General features: G+C 39.9%; 1 protein-coding gene across 15 annotated transcripts in view; it reads right to left on the bottom strand.

The window, feature by feature from the left end:
- Positions 1-20971, bottom strand: part of BRCA1 (BRCA1 DNA repair associated) — a 63622-nt gene that overhangs the window by 39313 nt on the left and 3338 nt on the right. For 9 of the 15 annotated variants that reach the window (XM_081804917.1, XM_081804914.1, XM_081804910.1 and 6 more), the window contains exons 3-9: positions 12787-12840; positions 5937-6014; positions 4282-4370; positions 3563-3702; positions 2263-2368; positions 1264-1309; positions 237-313 (exon numbers count right to left, since the gene is read on the bottom strand). In XM_081804917.1, the coding sequence (XP_081661043.1) occupies positions 237-313; positions 1264-1309; positions 2263-2368; positions 3563-3702; positions 4282-4370; positions 5937-6014; positions 12787-12840 (590 nt within the window). Of the gene's footprint in view, positions 1-236; positions 314-1263; positions 1310-2262; positions 2369-3562; positions 3703-4281; positions 4371-5936; positions 6015-12786; positions 12841-20971 lie in introns of those variants that run through there. The other 6 variants (XM_081804911.1, XM_081804913.1, XM_081804922.1 and 3 more) reach the window with 3 other exon arrangements.

Genomic DNA, 20971 nt, shown 5'->3' with positions numbered 1-20971 from the left:
TAAAAGTAAAAGGCAACAACCAGTTACATAGGGTACTATTATAATCACATCAGCCTTGTGCCATTGAAACAGATCAGCCTGTACCATGACATTTGAGAAAGAAGGACATTCTAACTCTGCAAAGAGATGTTGTGAATTATAAATGTCCCAAATGGTCTTCGGAATAATCTGATTACAGTACAGGATCTACCCATTCTCTCTTCAATGGCTGTTAAGTTGGGAAGACTTATCATTACCCTTTTTTGCAGAATTCAAACTGGCTTCAGCCCTGGCTCCTTGAGGGGTGATTTGTAACAACTTGTCACCTTCCACACTACAGAGAAAAGACGGAAGCCTTAATGAGAAACACTAGTTATATGCTCACGGAGCTGTCAAATAAGCAAGATCAAGTATTTTAGCTCCTCTAGGTATGGTTGCAGTAAGCTGATAAATTTGATTCACTTTTTGAAGTTTGCACTCTGCTTTAGAAACTTCTAGTCAAAATGAAATGGTCAAAGACTGAGGAAAAACAGTCACAAAAATCAGAGTAGTCGCATAGATACATTGCTTTATGGACGGGCAAAAGAGAACTAAAATTTAAATGGTAGCCAAACAATACCCAAAGATAGTAAAGGAAAAAAAAAAAACCCAACATAATTTAAAAGTATATCTCAATGAGAAAGCAAGAGCAAAGATACTTAAACAAAGGGAGCACTGGGATAGAGCAGACATTCTAATAGAACACAACGCTGCCTCTGTGCTTCTCTTCCAGCTAAAAACCATTTTCTCCCAATGAGAGATTAGGAAAAAGTCATTTGCAAACAAGATCTGACTGGCAATGGTACCACCATAGTTCAGACAAGCCATCACAGATCTAAGGGTTAAGCAATAATTCCTAAGGAAAGCAATTTGACAGGTAACCCAGTTGGGGTGGGGGGTGGCTTGTAGATTATTGTATAATTTATATAGACAAAGCTTGAGAGATAGATGGAATTAAGGAACAAAAAAAGAATTGAAAATGAAGTCCTTTAATATTTTCATGAGCCAAAATGCTACTGTGCGTGAGGAACTAAGACACAACCGTCTGCTGGAAGCAAGTCTGAGCAGAATTCTGTTATTTTATACTCTTCTGGACTCCATTAAGAGGTTTTCTCACCTATAAAAAGTAAACTACCTTTAAAGTCTGTTCCAATGCCATGATTCTAACCTAAATACCAATCCTTAATATTAATTAACTAAACACAAAAATGCCAACTACACAGACACAGGCTCTCGTTAACTCACCTGCAATAACTTGCCTTATTAACTGTATCTTCAGAAGAATCAGATCCTAAAAAAATTCCCCAGATAACAAATCAATAAAAGGATTTTTATTGAAAGAGTTAAACTCAATAAATGTACTCGTTGCACAACAGATATTCATTCAAGAAATATTACTGCACACTCACTATATATAAAATCTTCAGACATAATGAAACATATGGCAGGTCACACAGAAGTCCCAAGTCTGAATCACAGCTCTGCCACTTGCCAGCTTTGTTTTCTTGGCAAAATGTCTTAACCTCCGTGTGCCTTTTTTTGCTCATGTGTAAAATAAGTATAATAACATTAACAACCTCATGGGTTTGCCAAGGATCTTAAATGAGTTTTGCAAGTAAGGCCCACTAGTGCCTGGACCGTGGTAAGTGCTCCTAAATATTCGCTATTATAGTTATTTTGATTATTTTTATGACACACCTGTTGTCTTGGGACTTATGATCTTTAAGAGGGGAAAAGACATACAGGTAATTTCAAAGAATCTGGTAAGTGCTATGGTAGACATATGGTGGTGCTTGGGAACCTAAAGAGGGTCACTCTTTCCAATTATAAATACATTCTAAAAAATAAGACAATTAGAGAGACCTGTTTGAATGGAGCTCTGCTCTTCTTAAAAGTCTTCCTAGTCTAGTACAATGTATCCTGGATCCCTCCAAATGCTCTAGCCATCCCATCATGTTATTTCTTATCCCTACTCTCCATCTTCCCAAAGCATGTTTACACATGCTATAATCAAGACAGCCTTCCTTTGTTCTCTTTATAAAATAAGGGTCTTATTTTATAAAAAGGTGAGCACTACATCCTTTACACTATCTGTAACACACCATAAGGCTGGAAAAATAAAATTATTTTATTTCCACTTCCCAAAGTTCCCTGTCATTGTATAAATTATGAGGCTTTTGGTATAACTGTAAGACAATAATCCAGCAACTATTATTCTAAACTTACAAAATCTGTGTCTCTTACCCAATTCAATGTAGACAGACTTATTCTGAGGCTGTATCTGCTGCTTTGTCCTCAGAGATCTCACAAGTCCAAGGTCAGAGAGTTGAACACTAAGATTGGTTTCCTGCTAAGCAGTACAGTAAAGAATGATCAACTAATTATTGGCCGGTTCTGTTTCTTTTCTTGAAGAGAAACTCCAGGCCATGGACAAAACAGACCATCATAATTAGCTAAAATTTGACACCCGGAAAAAACACTTGGCAAACTACAAATCGAAATGTATATGAGTTATATGTGGTTTGAATATTTTTTCCTCTCTCTGTTGTTTTAAGCTTTTCTAAACTGAATATGTATTATCTATGTAATTTTTTGAAGAAAAGCATATTTTGAAGCTAATACTTTGTGTTATAGTATAGAAAGGGAATGAGATTCATTTAGTACACATTTCCAATCACATCTGATAACAGGGTTATGAATAAAAACCCAGCAATCCTAAAAACATTCAGTATAGGAAAGAATATTTAAAAATCCTACATTACTTTGATGAAACTTTCCTTCTTTTTGAGTTCTTCAACATCTACTGAAAAATGAATGCTGGTACGATGAGAACTATTATTTTTAAGATCTGCATTATTCATTCATATGCAAGTAACAACAGAGCAAATCACTCCATTTTCTTTGACAATTACACCTCTTAAGTTGAAGCAATTCTCAAATGGTAAAAACTGACTTTTTTCCCAGGCAACTTTTCAAAGAAAATAAATTAGAAGATACTTCCTCATGCCTGAAGAATTGCCGTGAGATGGTTATTTTAAAAATCAGCAAGCTCAAACCTTAAAGACATCAGTGACCTCATGGCTATTTTAGACAAGCATCAGAATGGATAAAGCACTAAAGCAGGGGATGGACCCAGGTCTCTCTTGCCCACACTAGGTACACGGACCTTCTCTCAGCTCTTCTAACTCTTGACCAACCACTTAATTTACTATCTTACCTTGTTTACTGCCTTTTTTTTAAAAAAGAAGTTTTTATTTTTTTAAAGATTTTATTTATTAGAGAGACAGCGATTGAGTAGGAGGGAGAGGGAAAGATAATCTGAAGCAGACTCTGCATTGAGCACAGAGCCCGATGCGCGGTTTGATCCCATGACCCCCAGATCATGACCTGAGCTGAAACCAAGAGTAGGATGCTTAACCGACTGAGCCACCCAGGTGCCCTATGTTTACTGACTTTTTACATAAATCCATGAGCATCTAGCACCTTCACTAATTCACAATGCTCAATAAAGAGATGTTACCAAAATAAATGAAAATGGCTTTACCAAGGTAGGGTTTTCAGGTTCACTCTGTCGAAGTCTTTTGGCACGGTTTCGATAGCCCATACTTTGGATAATAGAAACTTCCTCCTTTAGATGCTCAGGAGAGTTATTTTCCTTTTTTGAAAAGTTATAGCTGTTTGCAACTATGAATTACAAAGGGAAATGTTATTGTTGTAGTTAGAAACAATATAGTAACTGTATCAAAGAACCAAAAGAAATCCTGTGTATGCTCTCTCTGGTTTGTTAAGACAATGCATTAAAGCTTACCTAACATTTTTTTAATCTACCTTGGAAATTCTACTCCTAGGAAACACACAGACTGTCAAAGTTATTTCTAATCTTTTTTTCCCCCACCTCAATACTAACAAATTTGCCTATTAATACCATATTTCATTGAATCCAAGATACCAATGATGCAAGACGCACCATTATTTTCTACGCCACTTAGAGAGAAAACACACTAAATTAACAATGGCACACCACAGGTGGTAAATTGCTCCCAATTTTGGAGATGCTAAAATGTGAAAAATGTGCATCTCAGGACCTATAAAATGAGGTGTGAGACCAGCGGGAACGATTTAAAAAATAAATCACAGATAAAGAGTTAAAATTAGCATAGACCAAAAGATGCTATTGCCTATTCACAGAATAACTGTGAAAACTTCCTGAGTTTTAATGGCCAGCCGCTTGAGTGCTGGCGCCCGGGGCTATGCAACACTTACACTGCAATCCTGTGTCAAGCTCAAAAGCATGAATGATTTTCAACAGCTCTTCAACAAGTTGACTAAATCTTGTACTTTCTTGTAGGCTTCTGAAATTAAATTGTTTGAGAAACACTCAGCAAAGGATTATCAACTTCTTAAGGACACTAAAATAAGGAAAGATGCGTAGACAAAAAACAGATGTAGCAACAGTAAAAAAATTCTATTTAGAGAACAGAGCTATTAGCAGCATTAAATCAAAACACCATCAACATCAGAACAAACTGTGTGTCAGGATTGGTTGTTTTCTTTTTTTTTTTTTGCCATTCAAGCCTACCAAAAGCCTGTTCTCTAAAATAACAGTACTGTGAATCCATAGTAGATATAAATCCACTGCATAGAGAATTTACCATTCTTAACACCGTTCGAACCCCATCCACCCAACCTCCTAATTTGAGCTCTCAGGGATTTCTGTGAAATGATGATTTTGTTACTTCAAAAGCAGATAGACTGATGTAGGAAAGATGTTAGGGCTCGAAGCCAAGAATTCTTGAGACGTCTTTGGTGCAAAAAGGTGGTTTTATTAAAGCACGGGGACTGGAACCCGTGGGCAGGAAGAGCTGCAATGGGGTCATGAGGAGTGGCCCATTATATACTTTCAAGTCGGGAGGGAGTTAGGGATAGCGTAAGTCTCTAAGGAATTTTGTAAGCAAGGTTTCCAGGACCTTGAGGGGGCTAGTTATTGTTAGGAAAAGGTCATTTACTCCTGTCTAATAAAACCTTAGTCACAGAATGGTGATTAACATAACATAATAAAATAAAAAATTAAAAAAAAAACCTTAGTCATGAGACCCTTCAGATGTATATCGGTGGGTCATACGCTTGGGGGATGATTGCCAACATTATCTTGGGGGTTAGAGATAAAGGAATTTTTATATGTTAAAGCAGACTTACAAGATCCTGGAGGGTCAGGCTATGATTGCCATTTGCCCTGGGCAAAGTGTCAACATGGAGGCAGTTGAGTCCCTAGAGGAATGTCACTCTGCCTGTTTCAAGGACTTGTCAATGGACTGTAAGTAGTAAGGAAGTTTAATAATTTTTCTTCTGCCTTTGTTTCCCACATCATAGATGATAATGTCAAAAGAGAGATTTCGATTTAGGAAAAGTTGTAGGACAATGTAATTCATTTATTCCTTTAAATATCTGAGTGACTACTATGTGCCAAACATTGAAAAAACAGCATTGACTGAGACAGAAAAAGCCAGTGCCCTAGGAGAACTTACGTCCTGGTGGGAGGGACCCACAATGTATAAACACGCTGTGTGTGTATAAATAATTACGTAGAAATAAGCGCAAGAAAGAAAAAGAAAAGCAGCACCTGGAGACAATGGGGGCAGAATGGTACAGTCCCACTTTAGATAAGACTGCACGTTTTTGCGCCATTCAGAAGCGTTAGAAAGAGGCAATGAATTGCTAATACCTTTATAAGACAGATCTACCATAAAACTTTCAAGAAAATGACTTCAGAAATAATTTACTCCGTTAGCCTAACACTCGCTTATACATTTTTCCTACTGATGAATAGTTTGAGAGGAACACCGGCTCTGTTATTAAGGAATTTCTACTTTTCCCTCTGTTGATGTGTCCAACTTCCCATCACTACCCAAATTAGATACCTTTTGGTTATATCGTTCTTACACAAAGGACACTGTGAAGGTCCTTTCCTCTGGTTGAGAAGTTTCAGCATACAAAATCTATAAATTATAAAGAACGAAAAGAACAATTCAAGTTACTTTTTTTTTTGGTAGACAGTATTCAAAAGGCAAATAGCCATGAAAAGATAATCTCACGACTGCCCTTAAGAGCCATTTTAAACGTAGGTGAATTACAACCAATGGCTTTAACTGTTTTTAGATGCTGCATAAGCAGAAAACCAAACTACATAAGCAATGATCTAAGAAAACTGAACTTACATGCATAGGGATGACTGTTATGATCAAATAAAACTAATTAAAAAGTTAATATGGCATAATATTTAATGATATATTCATAATTATTTCACATTGCATAATCAGATATAAATGGTAAATAGTTTAAGTAAAACAATTATAATTAGTTTAAAAATTCAGCACGTCACTACAAAGCTATAGTAAATCAAGACAGTGTGGTGTTGGCATAAAGACAGACCTATACATCGACAAAACAGAACTGACAGTACAGAAAAACCCATATATCTAAGGTCAGTTGATTTTAAACAATGACACCAAGATAATTAAATAGAACAAGAATAGTCTACCAACAAATAGTGTTGGGACAACCAAATGGTCACATGCAAAAAGAAGAAGCTAGAATCCTCACACAATCCAAAAAAGTTAACTCAAAATGGATCACAGAATTAAATGTGAGAACTAAAACTATAAACCTTTTGACCTTGGGTTAAGCAATGATTTCTTAAATACACAAACAACCAAAGAAAAAATAGATACATTGGTCTAAATCAAACTTAAGAACTTTTGTGCTACAAATAATACCATGAAGAAAGTGAACGGCCAGGGACACCTGGGTGGCTCAGTCGTTTAGTGTCTGCCTTCGGCTCAGATCATAATTTCACGGTCCTGGGATTGAGCCCTGTGTCAGGCTCCGTGCTCGGCGGGGAGTCTGCTCCCCCCTCTCCCTCTGCTCCTCCCCACCTCCCTGACTCATGCTTGTTTGCTCTCTCTCTCAAATAAAATCTTAAAGAAAGAAAGAAAGAAAGGGAAGGGCCAGTCCACAGAAGGGGAGAGAACATTTGCAAATCATACACCTGGTAAGAGACTTGTATCCAGAATATATAAATAACTCTTACAACTCAATAATAAACAGAGAAATAAACCAACTAAAAAATAGGCAAAGGATTTGAATTTTCTCCAAAGGAGATATACAAATGGTCAATAAGCACATAAAAAGATGCTCAATATCATTAGCCATCAGGAAAATGCAAACCAAAGCCATGATGAGATGCTACTTTACATCTACTGGGATGGCCATAATTTAAAATATGTATTGCAGAAGATGTGGAGAAACTGAAATCCTCATTCATTGCTGGTGGGAATATAAAACAATGCAGCAACTTTGGAAAACAGTTTGGCAGCTCCTCAAAATGTTAAATACAGAGTTACCATATGACTCTGGAAGTCTGCTCCTAAAGTTAATGAAAACCTAAGTCCACACAAAACTTGTACACAAATGTTCATGGCAGCACTATCCATTACAGCCAAAAAGCAGAACAATCCAAACGTCCATCAACTACTGAATGAATAGACTAAATGTGGTATATCCACACAATGGAATATTATTCAGCCATAAAAAAGAACAAAGTATTGATATGCTACAATATGAACTTTGAAAACATCATGTTCAGTGAAAGAAATCAGACACAAAAGTCATACATTATATGATTCCACTTATATGAAATATCCAGAATAGACAAATCTATAGAGACAAAAAGTAGATTTGTGGTTGCAAAACAGGAAATGGAGGGGAAATGGGGAGTAGCTGCTAATGGGTACAGGGTTTTTTTGGGGGGTGATGAAAATGTTCTAAACTTGGGGCGCCTGGATGGCTCAGTCAGTTAGATGTCTGCCTTTGGCTCAGGTCATGATCCCAGAGTCCCAGGTTCGAGCCCTGAGTCCGGCTGCTCGCTCAGTGGGGAGTCTGCTTCTCCCTCTGACCCTCCTCCCTTTCGTGCTCTCTCTCACTCTCTCTCAAATAAATAAAATCTTAAAAAAGAATTCTAAACTTAGATTGTAGTGATGGTTGCACAATTGTGAATATACTAAAAAACAACCCGAAAAAATAAAACAAAAAAAACCCCCACAACCCTGAACTATACATTTAAAATGGGTGAATTTTATAGCATATAAATTGTATTTCAATAAAAATGTTAAAAAAAAAAAGCTCAAGGCAGGGAGAAAATGTACTCATTTTCATGTTCACAGTGTGTGCTGTGTTAGCTGGCATAACCAAGTCACTCACTACAAGTCTAAGGAATGAAGAAGGTTCCACCCTTCTGGAACAGGTGGGCTTTTAGAGCATCTCTGGGTGGAGAACAATTTTGGTGGTTATCTCTGACAGCGAATATGCCTAAGAAGACATGAAGGACACATGCAACATATTCTAATAAGTCTGCTTCCTTAAAAAAAAAAAAATACTATTCCTACTGACTGGTGGTGTCTATAAAGATCAATGTTCCCTTAGGAAAGAAGACAAAAGACTCTGAGAAAAGACAGGTAGAAAGGGAAAAAGGAAAGAGAGCAGTAGAGACAGCTGTGGAGACAATCATCATAAACAGGGATTCAGTCATACCACCAATCTTTACTACATGTCCAGTACTGTTCTAGATGCAGGGGATTCAGCGGAAAAGCAAAATAAAATCCCTGCCATCATAAAGAACAGAATATTCTGGCGAGGGAGGTGACTGGGGAAGGGAGCAGGGAGCGGACATTGGCAGTGAAAAGAACCACAAAAGAAAAGAGGGAGTTGAAAAGGCGGCGGGAATGGTGAGCCAGCAGACGCAGAGAGTACTTTGAACTGACCCAGTTCTCAAACACACAGTGCCCTCTCTTATTCTACACAACAACCCTGATGTATTGTCTTCATTTTACAATACAGAGGGCCCCAGGGATGGTCAAGGAGACTAGAGTCCTTCTTCACCTACACAGATGCTCCATGACCATGCTGTACTCAACAACAGTTCTATAGTGTAGGGGACAGGGGTGTCAAAAAGCTACCTGCATTGTATATAATCCCCTTTAAAGAGCCACAGACGAGGCTACCACTCCTTGAGAAGACGCAAATCCTACCTATACTATACCATAATGGCCCTAGGAGGCATCAGTGCATTACACTGGCAAATGGTATAATTACACATTTCATAGGAGGGATAGGGAGGGAATCTCCTGAACAGAGCACTGCAACATATAGTAGCTAAGCCACAGAGTGACAAGCTACATTACAGAGTGTTGTAGCCCGTACAATAATTACACAAATAATGCAGGGGAGCTAGGTAAGTAGAAATCAACCAAGACATAGGTTCCAATCTTTCCTTATACTAGAAAAAGAACAGATGCCTCAAGGTTGTTAACTCAAAAGAGAAAATGAACTTGTACATGACTTGAAAAGACTAAGCTAAGGAACGTACCAACAGACCAACAGAACATTGGTATATCCTTCACGGCTGAGAAGAATTTGTTAAATTCTTTTTTAGAGCTCTGGGGAATCCATGTGATGCACCAATTAAATGAGAACACACATACATATAAGTTCTATATGAGGTTCTCAGTAAAAATGTGAGTCTTCTTTTTCTTAAGATTGTATTTTTTTTTAAAGATTTTATTTATTTATTTGTGAGAGAGAGAGAGAGAGCACGAGCAGGGGGAGCAGCAGGCAGAGGGAGAGGGAGAAGCAGGCTCCCCGCCGAGCAGGGAGCCCGATGTGGAACTCGATCCCAGGACCCTGGGATCATGACCTGAGCCGAAGGCAGACGCTTAACCAACTGAGCCACCCAGGAGTCCCTAAGATTGTATTTTTTAGTAATCTCCACACCCAATGTGGGGCTCAAACTTACAACCCCAAGACCAAGAGTCACGTGCTGGCCAGGCACCCCAAGTTTTCAGCCTCTTCAATTTCTAAAGCCCAGTGTTTAAGGAAAAACAATGTATTTTTTAAGCCAATGTAGTATGTTTTCTTAAGAGTGGTGTCAGATTTTTAAAGCTGATAAGAAACAGTAAAATCACAGTGACAAACTAATTTGGGGCGACTTTCAGAGTACTCATTTCTGCGCACGTCTATAATTAATAATGTTATGGAAACTCATTTAATTTTGAGCTGTTGGTCCAAATCTATCCCAGCAGGAAGCAATAAATTAATAGTTCTAAGTCTGGGTGAAATAAAGGCAGGATGACTTTTGGCTTCCTACAATTACACTGGGTGTGCCCTGGATTCCTGCCAACAGATCATGAACCAATGCAGTCCCTAGTTAAAGGAAATAAAGACCCTGAGAGCTCCATAGCTTAGCACCTCAGTGTCCATTTGTGTTGCTGGTCCCATCACACCTTGTCAGTTTTAATAACAGGGCTCTGTCTTCTCGATCAAACCTCTTATTTGTACTTAGTCCCAATGATTAAGAATCTATCTTGAGCTCTTCATCTGGAAGATAGTGCCTAGGTTCCTTGCTCAGTATCCCAGTCCTGCGGTCAAAGTTCTTGTCTCTTAGGGACAGGAATCTTTACCCTAGCCCTCAGCCTCCTATAGTTGGATCCCTGCCACATCTCTTCCCTTATAACCACCACCCTACACTTGTGTTCATTTTTGCTCCCGGACTCCTGAGAGACTATGTTCAATCTATTTGCTAGATTATCCTTGTCTTGCCTATTTCTACATCTCTGATGTACCAACCCAATCTGCTAAATTCCAGAATTCCCTGATATCATGATCTAATGTATCTGGCCATCAAACCTCCCTGACACTGACTCACCACTTACCTGGATTGCGGAGATCACAACCACAGTCAAAGTCAGACACTTAACTGACTGAGCCACCCAGGCGCCCCCCAACACAACTCCTATACATGTATGCAGTTAGTTTCTTTTCCCTGGACAGTCTACTTTCTTCTCTTCATACCTTTGCTCATATTATTTACTTTGCCTGTAATTTCCTTCTTCCACAAGCTCTCAAAGCAATGAATGTTCACAATGCAATCCCTTCTTTACTCTCTATAATATTATGTATTCATTACTCAAGGTGACAGGAAAGCATACAGTACATTTCAGAAAGATTCTCATGAAGAAACAGTGAAAGTCCCAGCATTTAAAAGGTTAATTTTCATCTATCTATAACTTTTTAAATACTGGGACTTTTATTTATTTTTTAAGAGAGAGAGCAGAGTCAGAGAGAGAGAGAGAGCATGAGTGGGGGAAGGGGCAGAGGAAGAGGGAGAAGCAGGCTCCCTACTGAGCAGGGAGCAGGACGCAGGGCTTGATCCGAGGACCCCAGGATCATGATCTGAGCTGAAGGCAGACACTTAACCGACTGAGCCACCCAGGTGTCCCAATACTTGGACTTTTAAATTTTGTTTTACAAAAGTATCTATCTCAAAGAAACCAGTTCTATACCACAATAGTTTGAGAAGCTTCCCTCCAGGGGCCACAAAACTAAAAATTCTTAAAGCAGAGTGATAAAGCTGTGCTGCCTTGGCACCTGACGGGGAGAAGGGCCTCAGGAATCAGAAGGAAAGTTGTGGGAGCAGATCTAGGACCGTGAGGTGGCATGGGAAAGGGGTGAGAGGCAGTGGGAATGGGCTCTGGATCCTTGTTGGGACAGATGAATGGGAAGAATAAGGTAGAATTCAGAGGAAGTAAGGGTCCAGCTAGCTGGTAGACCTGCGTTCGGATATCCCTCAGGAGGGAACAGGTTTCCTTCAGCTTCAACCAGGCTCATTATCCTTATCACAGAAGTCTTCATGTTTCTTAGGTTATGGAAACATTCTAAGAATCTGATCAAAATTATGGGCTTTCTTTCCCAGGAAACTGCACATGCCTATAGCTTTTAATACAATTAAATTTAAAACTGAATATAATTCTAGGACATTCATGAAAACCATTCACAGATCCCAATTTAAGAACTCCTGAATTAAAAATTCCTAAAAAAAAAAAAAAAAAGTTCCTGAGGGAGCGCCTGGCTGGTTCAGTCAGTACAGCATGCGACTCTTGATCTCAGGGTTGTAAGTTTGAGCCCCACATTGGGTGTAGAGATGGAGGAAAGAGAAAGGTAGGGGTTGGGGGTAGAAGGGAAACATGCTCTGCATCATATAACCTTTTGTGCTAGTTAAACTCATTACCATAGACATGGCTTTCATTTCCGATTAAAAATATCTAAAAACAAATTAGTTGGTATTCAGGGCCAGTCTCAGTCACAGCTTTACATCAGGGAGGAGAGAACCCCCTTGTTCCACCAAATCACCTACCAAATGTTTTGCCAAATTCTTTCACCAAGAAACATTTTCAAAAGACAAGATCCTTAAAAATGTAAATATAACTTGAATCATTGGTATGAATGAATTTCAGCCTAAATATAAACTGGTATCAGATCTTTTCCTATCTTCACAAGGATTATGAAGCACGCAAACATTGAACCTTAGAAGAGAGAAAGCAGAGTGATGAACAGAAATAACAGAAAGGAGAAACTGGGAAATTGCTTACTGCACAATTGCTTGTAACCTGCTTTCACCCAGGGACACAAAAACAAACAGCTATTTGGAATGATTTCATATCCCACTAGATAAATATGCCAACATTTTCCCAGGAACTATGGTTACAACCAACTTCCAAAGGTTTTGTAAGTACTCGAGGCAGAATGAAACAGAGTTAGATTTTTCTTTTTCACTTAACTCAAGTAGCTAAAGCTTCTATAAAGTTAGGTTATTTCCAATGTTGTGAAGAATAAGCACAAAAGCTAAACGATGGAGCCACATGAAACATTCAAACTTACTTGCAAAATATGTGATCACACTTTGTGGAAACAGGCTCTTTGATCAACTCCAGACTAGAAGGATAGGAAAAAAAAAAAAAAAGAAAAGAAAGAAAGAAGGCTCAATAATTCATTTCAATATAAATAAATTCTTGGTAAAGAAGTACAACTTTAAGCTGCTGTAACTGAGTCAAGGTAAGGCTTTAAGTTCATTTAATAAGTATTTATTAAATGTCTGTTGTGCTAGGAGCCAAAAATACAACAGAGAATTATGATCCTTACCTTCCTGAGCTTTCAGCTATCAAAACAGAATATATTACTCTTTTCAATACTGTTATCTTTAGCATTTAAAAGATTGGCTGACATTACTCCATTATTTATTAGTTTTCACTGATACATTTTTCAAGCTATATTTGGGCGGAACATCCTGTATCTTAACTAAACGTTAAGCTCCATGAAGACAACAAACTTGTTGTATTTCTTTTGGATCCCCTCACAGAACTTTCTTTTTGCATGTGACTGCCTTTTTATTTTTTATTTTATTTTATTTTTTTAACATTTTATTTATTTATTTGACAGAGAGAGACACAGCAAGAGAGGGAACACAAGCAGGGGGAGTGGGAGAAGCAGGCTTCCCGTGGAGCAGGGAGCCCGACGCGGGGCTCGATCCGAGGACCCTGGGCTCATGACCTGAGCCGAAGGCAGACGCTTAATGACTGAGCCACCCAGGCGCCCCTGCCTTTTTATTTTAAATTTCTTTTTCTTTTTTTTTTAAGTAATCAATACATCCAATGTGGGGATTGAACTCACCACCCTGAGATGAACAGTCACATGCTCAATGGACTGAGCAGCAGGGCATCCCTTAAATTTCTTTTTTTAATTTTTTAAATTTATTTTTATTTTTTATTTATTTGACAGAGAGACACAGTGATAGAGGGAACACAAGCAGGGGGAGTGGGAGAGGGAGAAGCAGGCTTCCTGCCAAGCAGGGAGCCCAACATGGGGCTCGATCCCAGGACCCTGGGATCACAACCTGAGCTGAAGGCAGACACTTAATGACTGAGCCACCCAGGCACCCCTTAAATTTCCTAATATGGAAATTTTCAAGCATTTACACAAATAAAATAGTAAAATGAACTCCATGTACCACCACTCAGTTATAGTTATCAACTCAAAGCCAGTCTTACTACATCCATACAAACACCAACCCAAAGCCCAGATTATTTTAAAATAAATCCCAGGAGTCATTCATTTCATCTATAAATATTTCTGATATTTTTAGAAGACAAAGATCTTTTTAGGGTGACCATGAACTATTATTACTCTCAAAAAATAATTTTCTTTAGGGGCGCCTGGGTGGCACAGGTTAAATGTCTGATTCTTGGTTTCAGCTCAGGCCCTGATCTCAGGGTCATGAGATCAGGCCCCGCGTCAGGCTCTGTGCTCAGCATGGAGTCTGCTTAAAACTCTTTCTCCCTCTGTCCCTCCCTGCCACGTTCTCTCTCTCAAATAAATAAATGAATCTTTAAAAAACAGTAATTCCTTTATATCATCTAATATATAATATTCTAATTTCCCTGTCTCTTAAAATTTAATAATTCAATCTATTTAGGGGCACCTGGGTGACTCAGTCGTTGAGCGTCTGGCTTCGGCTCAGGTCATGATCCCGGCATCCTGGGATCGAGCCCAGCATCCGGCTCCCTGCTCTGCGGGAAGCCTGCTTCTCCCTCCCCCGCTTCCCCTGCTGTGTTCCTTCTCTCACTGTGTCTCTCTGTCAAATAAATAAATAAAATTTTAAAAAATAATAATAAAATCTATTTAGATCAGGATTCAAACAAGATCCATGCATTGCATTTGGTTGATATGTCTCAGGTGTCTTTTAATCTATAGATTTCGCCTCCCTTTCCCCCCTTGTCATTTATTTTATTTTATTTATTTATTTATTTATTTTTAAAGATTTTATTTACTTATTTGACAGAGAGAGATAGCGAGAGGGAACACAAGCAGGCGGAGTGGGAGAGGGAGAAGCAGGCTTCCTACCGAGCAGGGAGCCCGATGCGGGGCTCGATCCCAGGACCCCGGGATCATGACCTGAGCCGAAGGCAGACGCTTAACAACTGAGCCACCCAGGCGCCCCTGTCATTTATTTTAAAAAGTAGGTCATTTGATCCGTACCATTTTTTTAAAAAGATTTTATTTATTTATTTGAGAGAGAGAGAGCACAAGCAGGGGGAGGGGCAAAGGGAAAGGGAGAAGCAGACTCCCCACTGAGCAGGGACCCTGATGCAGGGTTCGATCCCAAGACCCCAGGATCATGACCTGAGCTGAAGGCAGATGCTTAACCAACTGAGCCACCCAGGTGCCCCCAATCTGTACCATTTCCCACATTCTGGATTTTACTGACTGTAACCCTATAATGTGGTTTAACATGTTCCTCTAGCCTCTAGTTCCTATAAACTAGACCTACAGGCTCGATCAAATTCAGATTCAATTTTTTGGTAAGAACACTTTACTAGTGGTACTGTGTGCTAGGACTTTTATTACGTCACTTCAGGAGGTACATGATGCTTGGCTTGTGATTACTTTGTAAAAAACAACGTAATAAATACCAAAGAAAATTTAGAAAATAAAAAAATAAAATAGAAAACTATTAAAATTTTGAGAAAAGAAAATTCGTCACTCAAATTCCCATCCCTACCGGTCCATTCACAAAAATCTTAGTATCTTCCTGAGATTATTTCATTTACTAATAGAACAAGGAGTTATTGGGCAGCTTCTATACACAAGTACTGCTCCTGGAGATGGAGGTACAGCAGTAGACAAAACAAAGCCTGTCCTCACAGAACTTTCATTCTAGTTGCAGTAAAATAGTTAACTGAGAATTAAACAAGAACATATGGGAATAAGGGCTAAAAATAAAAATAAAGCCCGGTAACAGGGATGGAGAGTGCTCTGTGTGTGCGTGTCGGGGGGTGTATACGGAAAGGCCTCACTGAGGGGACGTTGGCAAACAGTTGCATAATGTGAGGAAATAGGCTGTGCAACAATCCCAGCAGAGGGAGCAGAGAAGGCAGACTGAGCAAGCCCCTGCTGGTGTTTCTGAGAGTCAGCGAGCAGACCATGGGGGAAGCACTAGTAGAAGAGGTCAGACAGGCAGCTGGGAGCCTGAGCAGGTAGGAACCTATAGGCGATTTTAAGTCTTTATCTTTTATTCTGAAAGAGAGCTTCAGCAACGGATTTTTGGTACAGTTCAGCCAGGACATCAAACAGGCCACCTCTGCATGGCAGGAATGTGGGTCTTTTCTTTACGTGTTTCACTTTTTAAAAAGGATCCCAAGAGGGGAGCCTGGGTGGCTCAGTCGTTAAGCGTCTGTCTTCGGCTCGGGTCATGGTCCCAGGGTCCTGGGATCGAGCCCCGCATTGAGCCCCGCATCGGGCTCCCTGCTCCGCAGGAAGCCTGCTTCTCCCTCTCCCGCTCCCCCTGCTTGTGTTCCCTCTCTCACTATGTCTCTCTCTGTCAAATAAATAAATAAATAAATAAATAAATATAATCTTAAAAAAAAAGAAAAAAGGATCCCAAGAAAACCTGGGGGACAATAGCCTCGTTGTGAAAGGTTTGGTAACACAACTCTTATGATCACAGGGCTTCTGACGCAGCACAGGTAACAGAGAGGAAAATACCACAGGAAGTCAGAAGGCCAGGTTTCTACCACCAGTTCTTTTTTATTAGCAGAGTGACCTCAGGCCAAGCCCTCAACCTGAACCCCGGGTTCCTTCTCTGTCACCCACTCTACCACTCTCTTCAGGTTATTGTCAGAATAAAATGAAACGGGGGCGCCTGGGTGGCTCAGTCGGTTAAGCGTCTGCCTTCAGCTCAGGTCATGATCCCAGAGTCCTGGGATGGAGCCCTGCATCGGGCTCCCTGCTCGGCGGGAAGCCTGCTTCTCCCTCTCCCACTCCCCCTGCTTGTGTTCCCTCTCTCGCTGTGTCTCTCTCTGTCAAATAAATAAATAAAATCTTAAAAAAAAAAAAAAAGAATAAAATGAAATGTTACTTAAGAAAATGGTCACAATCTGAGATGACTTGTACAAATGAGAGAATTATTACCCGGCTAGACCTAATGTGATTTTAAAAAGAAAAATCACCGAAAAAGAGAACTCTGATTTGCTACTAAATCACAATTCCTCATATAAACTACATATCAAAGAAATCTCAGTAAAGGCAAAATTGGATTTAGCTATGATACCAGATGGCTTTCATTCTCACCACTGACTCAACTCTGAAATAATTATGTTTCAGTATGGTAATTATAAGCCGAGCTATACAAACATATGTAAACACAAACTTTAAACGGATGAAAACTTCAATATGTAAAAAGGTAAGGACTGTTGAAAAAAAGCTTGAAGAGGGAATGGGAAAAGGGGCGTCTGGGTGGCTCAGTTGCTTAGGCATCTGCCTTGGGCTCAGGTCATGATCCCAGGGTCCTGGGGTTAAGTGGGATTAAGTCCCGCATCGGATTGGGCTCCCAGCTCATCGGGAAGCCTGCTTCTCCCTCTGCCTGCTGCTCCCCACCCCACCCTGCCCCTGTTCTCTCACTCAAATAAATAAATAAAATCTTAAAAAAAAAAAAAAGAGGGAATGGGAATGAAAAAAGTTAGACAGTCCTCTTCTAGGTCCTGATGAAAGTAAATGTTCGCTGTGGAAGTGATTCAAATATTTTAAATACTTTTTGGGTCAGGCAATATTTTAGACTTACTGTGTATTTGCATTTTGGGCTTCCAACATGGGTATAAGTGATTGGAAAGAGAAGCTGGGTTAGGTTTGAAAAACCACCACCACCTACCAGGATATACATTTTAGCAAACTCTTCTGAAAGTCAAAAATTTTATAGAGTCATGTGCAAAAAGTTAGAAAGAACTACCGATTATCAGAAATAAACACCAATGGTAATTTAAATAGAGGCAACAGAAGGTATTTTAGCTCAAGAGACCTCAAAGAAGCTGGAAGCCTACCCTCTAGCTACCGTAACACTGTTTCCAGTCATAATCAGGAATCATTTATTAAGACACGATTGCAAATTATCTGGGCACTGTTTTTTTGTTTAAATTATTTATTTATTTATTTATTTATTTGAGAGAGAGAGTGAGTTCGGGAGCACGAGTGGGGGGGAGGGGCAGAGGGAGAAACAGACTCCCCGCTGAGCAGGGACAAGGTCACTCCCATGACCCTGGGATCATGACCAGAGCAGATGTCAGATGCTCAACTGACTGAGCCACCCAGGCGACCCAAGGGGACTGTTAAATAAACAAAAAGTAGAGTAGGTATGATCCCACCCTAGAACTTTCCGTTTGAATGAGTCTAAGGTTTAATAACAAAGAGAATGAAAAGTTGTAGTTTAAAAACTTAAGTCTAGGGGTGCCTGGGTGGCTCAGATGGTTAAGCGTCTGCCTTCGGCTCAGGTCATGATCCCAGGGTCCTGGGATCAGGCCCGCATCAGGCTCCCTGCTTGGTGGGGAGCCTGCTTCTCCCTCACCCTCCTACTCTTCCCCCAGCTTGTGCTCTCTTGCTCTCTCTGTCAAATAAATAAATAAAATCTTAAAAAAAAAAAAAAAAAAGACTTTTTTTTAAAAAAAATAAATAAAAACCTAAGTCTATTGCTAATAGGAAATAGATTAAAAAAAATTAGGGAGCTGGAAAACATACAATAGCTAACTGAAAATGAAAATTTAGCATTAACTTTCATTCTTGCATCTGCACTTTTTACGTATCTGTGTTTTTTAATTGATGGCTTAATTTGCCAGAATGAGAAAGAACATTACATTTTTATGACTGAGTCTTGTGGAAATGTAAAATAAATGGACCCCGATGCCACACTATTGAGGACTTTTTTTTTTTTTTTAAGATTTTATTTATTTGACAGAGAGAGACACAGCGAGCGAGGAAATGCAAGCAGGGGGAGTGGGAGAGGGAGAAGCAGGCTCCCCGTGGAGCAGGGAGCCGGACGTGGGGTTCGATCCCAGGACTCTGGGACCATGACCTGAGCCGAAGGCAGACACTCAACGACTGAGCCACCCAGGCGCCCCACTATTGAGGACTTTCTGATCACTCTTTGTAATTATCACGAGTAAGTTTTATGCTGTTTCAAAAGCAATTTTTTTTTCCAGTTGTCATTTCCTGCTTCTTTGGCTCTGATGATTCATAAAGTAGGCTATAAATCTCATTTAGCTCTTGTTTTTATTTAGCTGAAATGTTGAGGGGCAAGGGAAAGAAAGGCTACTTATAAATCTTGTATCTCTCTGGAAACACAACTTGCATTTTCTTTCATCTTATTTACTTGACTCCAAATATGAAAAACAACTTTGAAGCACAAAGAGAAATTTACTTGAATTTACTCTCCTTTAGTGAAGGTAAGGGGCAATAGGCGCAGCTTTCTAATTTACTTTTTGAATATTACCCACCACTAACCATCACCATATTAAAAACCATTAAACTACCGAAGAACCAAATTAGCTTATTATTTAATACCTTCAACAAATGTTTAGTGAGTGGCTACTATGTCCCAGGTGCACTGCTCTAATTACTAAGGATACGGAAGTAAACAAAACAAATAAAAACCCCTGCCTTCATGGAGTTTAAATCCTGTAAGGGTAAAGAAAAAGAATAGACAAATTATACAGAATGTTAGATAATAATAAGACCTATGAGGGAAAAAAAACAGGAAAGGGAAATAAAGAGTGTGTTGGGGGTAATGGTGTTATCATTTTAAATAGGGTTGTCTGGAAATGCCTCTTTGAAAAGACGGTATTTTAATCAAGATCTGTAAGCCATGCAATTATCAGGGGTAGAACATTCCAGGCAGAGGGAACAACAAGCATAAAAGCTCAGAGGCAGGAGAATATGTTGTATGTCTGAAGAAGAATTAAGAGGCCAGAATGACCAAGGGTGCCTGGGTGGCTCAGTCAGGTAAGCATCCAACTCTTTTTTTTTTTTTTTTAAGATTTTATTTATTTGTTTGAGAGAGAGAGAGCATGAGAAGGGAGGTGGGGGGAGAAGCAGAGGGAGAGAGAGAAGCAGATTCCCCACTGAGCAAGGAACCCGATGTGGGACTTGATCCCAGGACCCTGGCATCATGACCTGAGCTGAAGGCAGCCACTTAACCAACTGAGCCACCCAGGTGCCCAGCATCGCAACCCTTGATCTCAGCTTTTTTTTTCTTTTTTAAAGATTTTATTTATTTGACAGAGAGAGACACAGCAAGAGAGGGAACACAAGCAGGGGGAATGGGATAGGGAGAAGCAGGCCTCCCGCGGAGCAGGGAGCCCGATGCGGGGCTCGATCCCAGGACTCTGGGATCTCGACCTGAGCCGAAGGCAGATGCTTAACGACTGAGCCACCCAGGCGCCCCTCAGCTCAGGTCTTGATCTCAGGGTTGTGAGTTAAAGCCCGGTACTGGGCTCCATGCTGGGTGTGGAGCCTACTTAAAAACAATCAAAAAACAAAAAAACCCAAGAGGCCAGATTGACCAGAGTAAAAGGAATAAGATGAAAGAGGATAGGCAACAATTCTTCTAAGGTTCCTTTCTGGCTTTTCACCAAGACATTTCTAGAAACTTCTTTCTTTCTGAGGTATAGTTTTTAATTATTTTGTAGATTTAGCAAATGCCATAGATATCACCTAGTGACTGCTTGAGGTTCATAACCTTTGTTGTGCCATAGACTCCCTTTGGCAGCTGGTGAAGCCCATAAACACCCTTCTCAGAGTAATGCTTTGAAGTGCGTAAAATAAAAAATATAAAATTATACAAGAAACTAACTATAAAGGGGCGCCTGGGTGGCTCAGTCGTTAAGCGTCTGCCTTCAGCTCAGGTCATGATCCCAGGGTCCTGGGATCGAGCCCCACATAGGGCTCCCTGCTCAGTGGGAAGCCTGCTTCTCCCTCTCCTCCATTTGTGTTCCCTCTCTCGCTGTGTCTCTCTCTGTCAAATAAATGAATAAAATCTTAAAAAAAAAAAAAGAGGGCGCCTGGGTGGCTCAGTTGGTTAAGCGACTGCCTTCGGCTCAGGTCATGATCCTGGAGTCCCAGCACTGAGTCCCACATCGGGCTCCCTGCTCAGCAGGGAGTCTGCTTCTCCCTCTGACCCTCCTCCCTCTCATGCCCTCTGTCTCTCATTCTCTCTCTCTCAAATAAATAAATAAAATCTTTAAAA

Source organism: Leptonychotes weddellii, chromosome 15 (assembly GCF_054177405.1).
Source record: "Leptonychotes weddellii isolate Sample4059 chromosome 15, ASM5417740v2, whole genome shotgun sequence".
In the NCBI taxonomy this organism is placed as follows: domain Eukaryota; kingdom Metazoa; phylum Chordata; class Mammalia; order Carnivora; family Phocidae; genus Leptonychotes; species Leptonychotes weddellii.
Note: the sequence above shows the minus strand (reverse complement) of the source record. Positions and strands in the feature narration are given on the sequence as shown.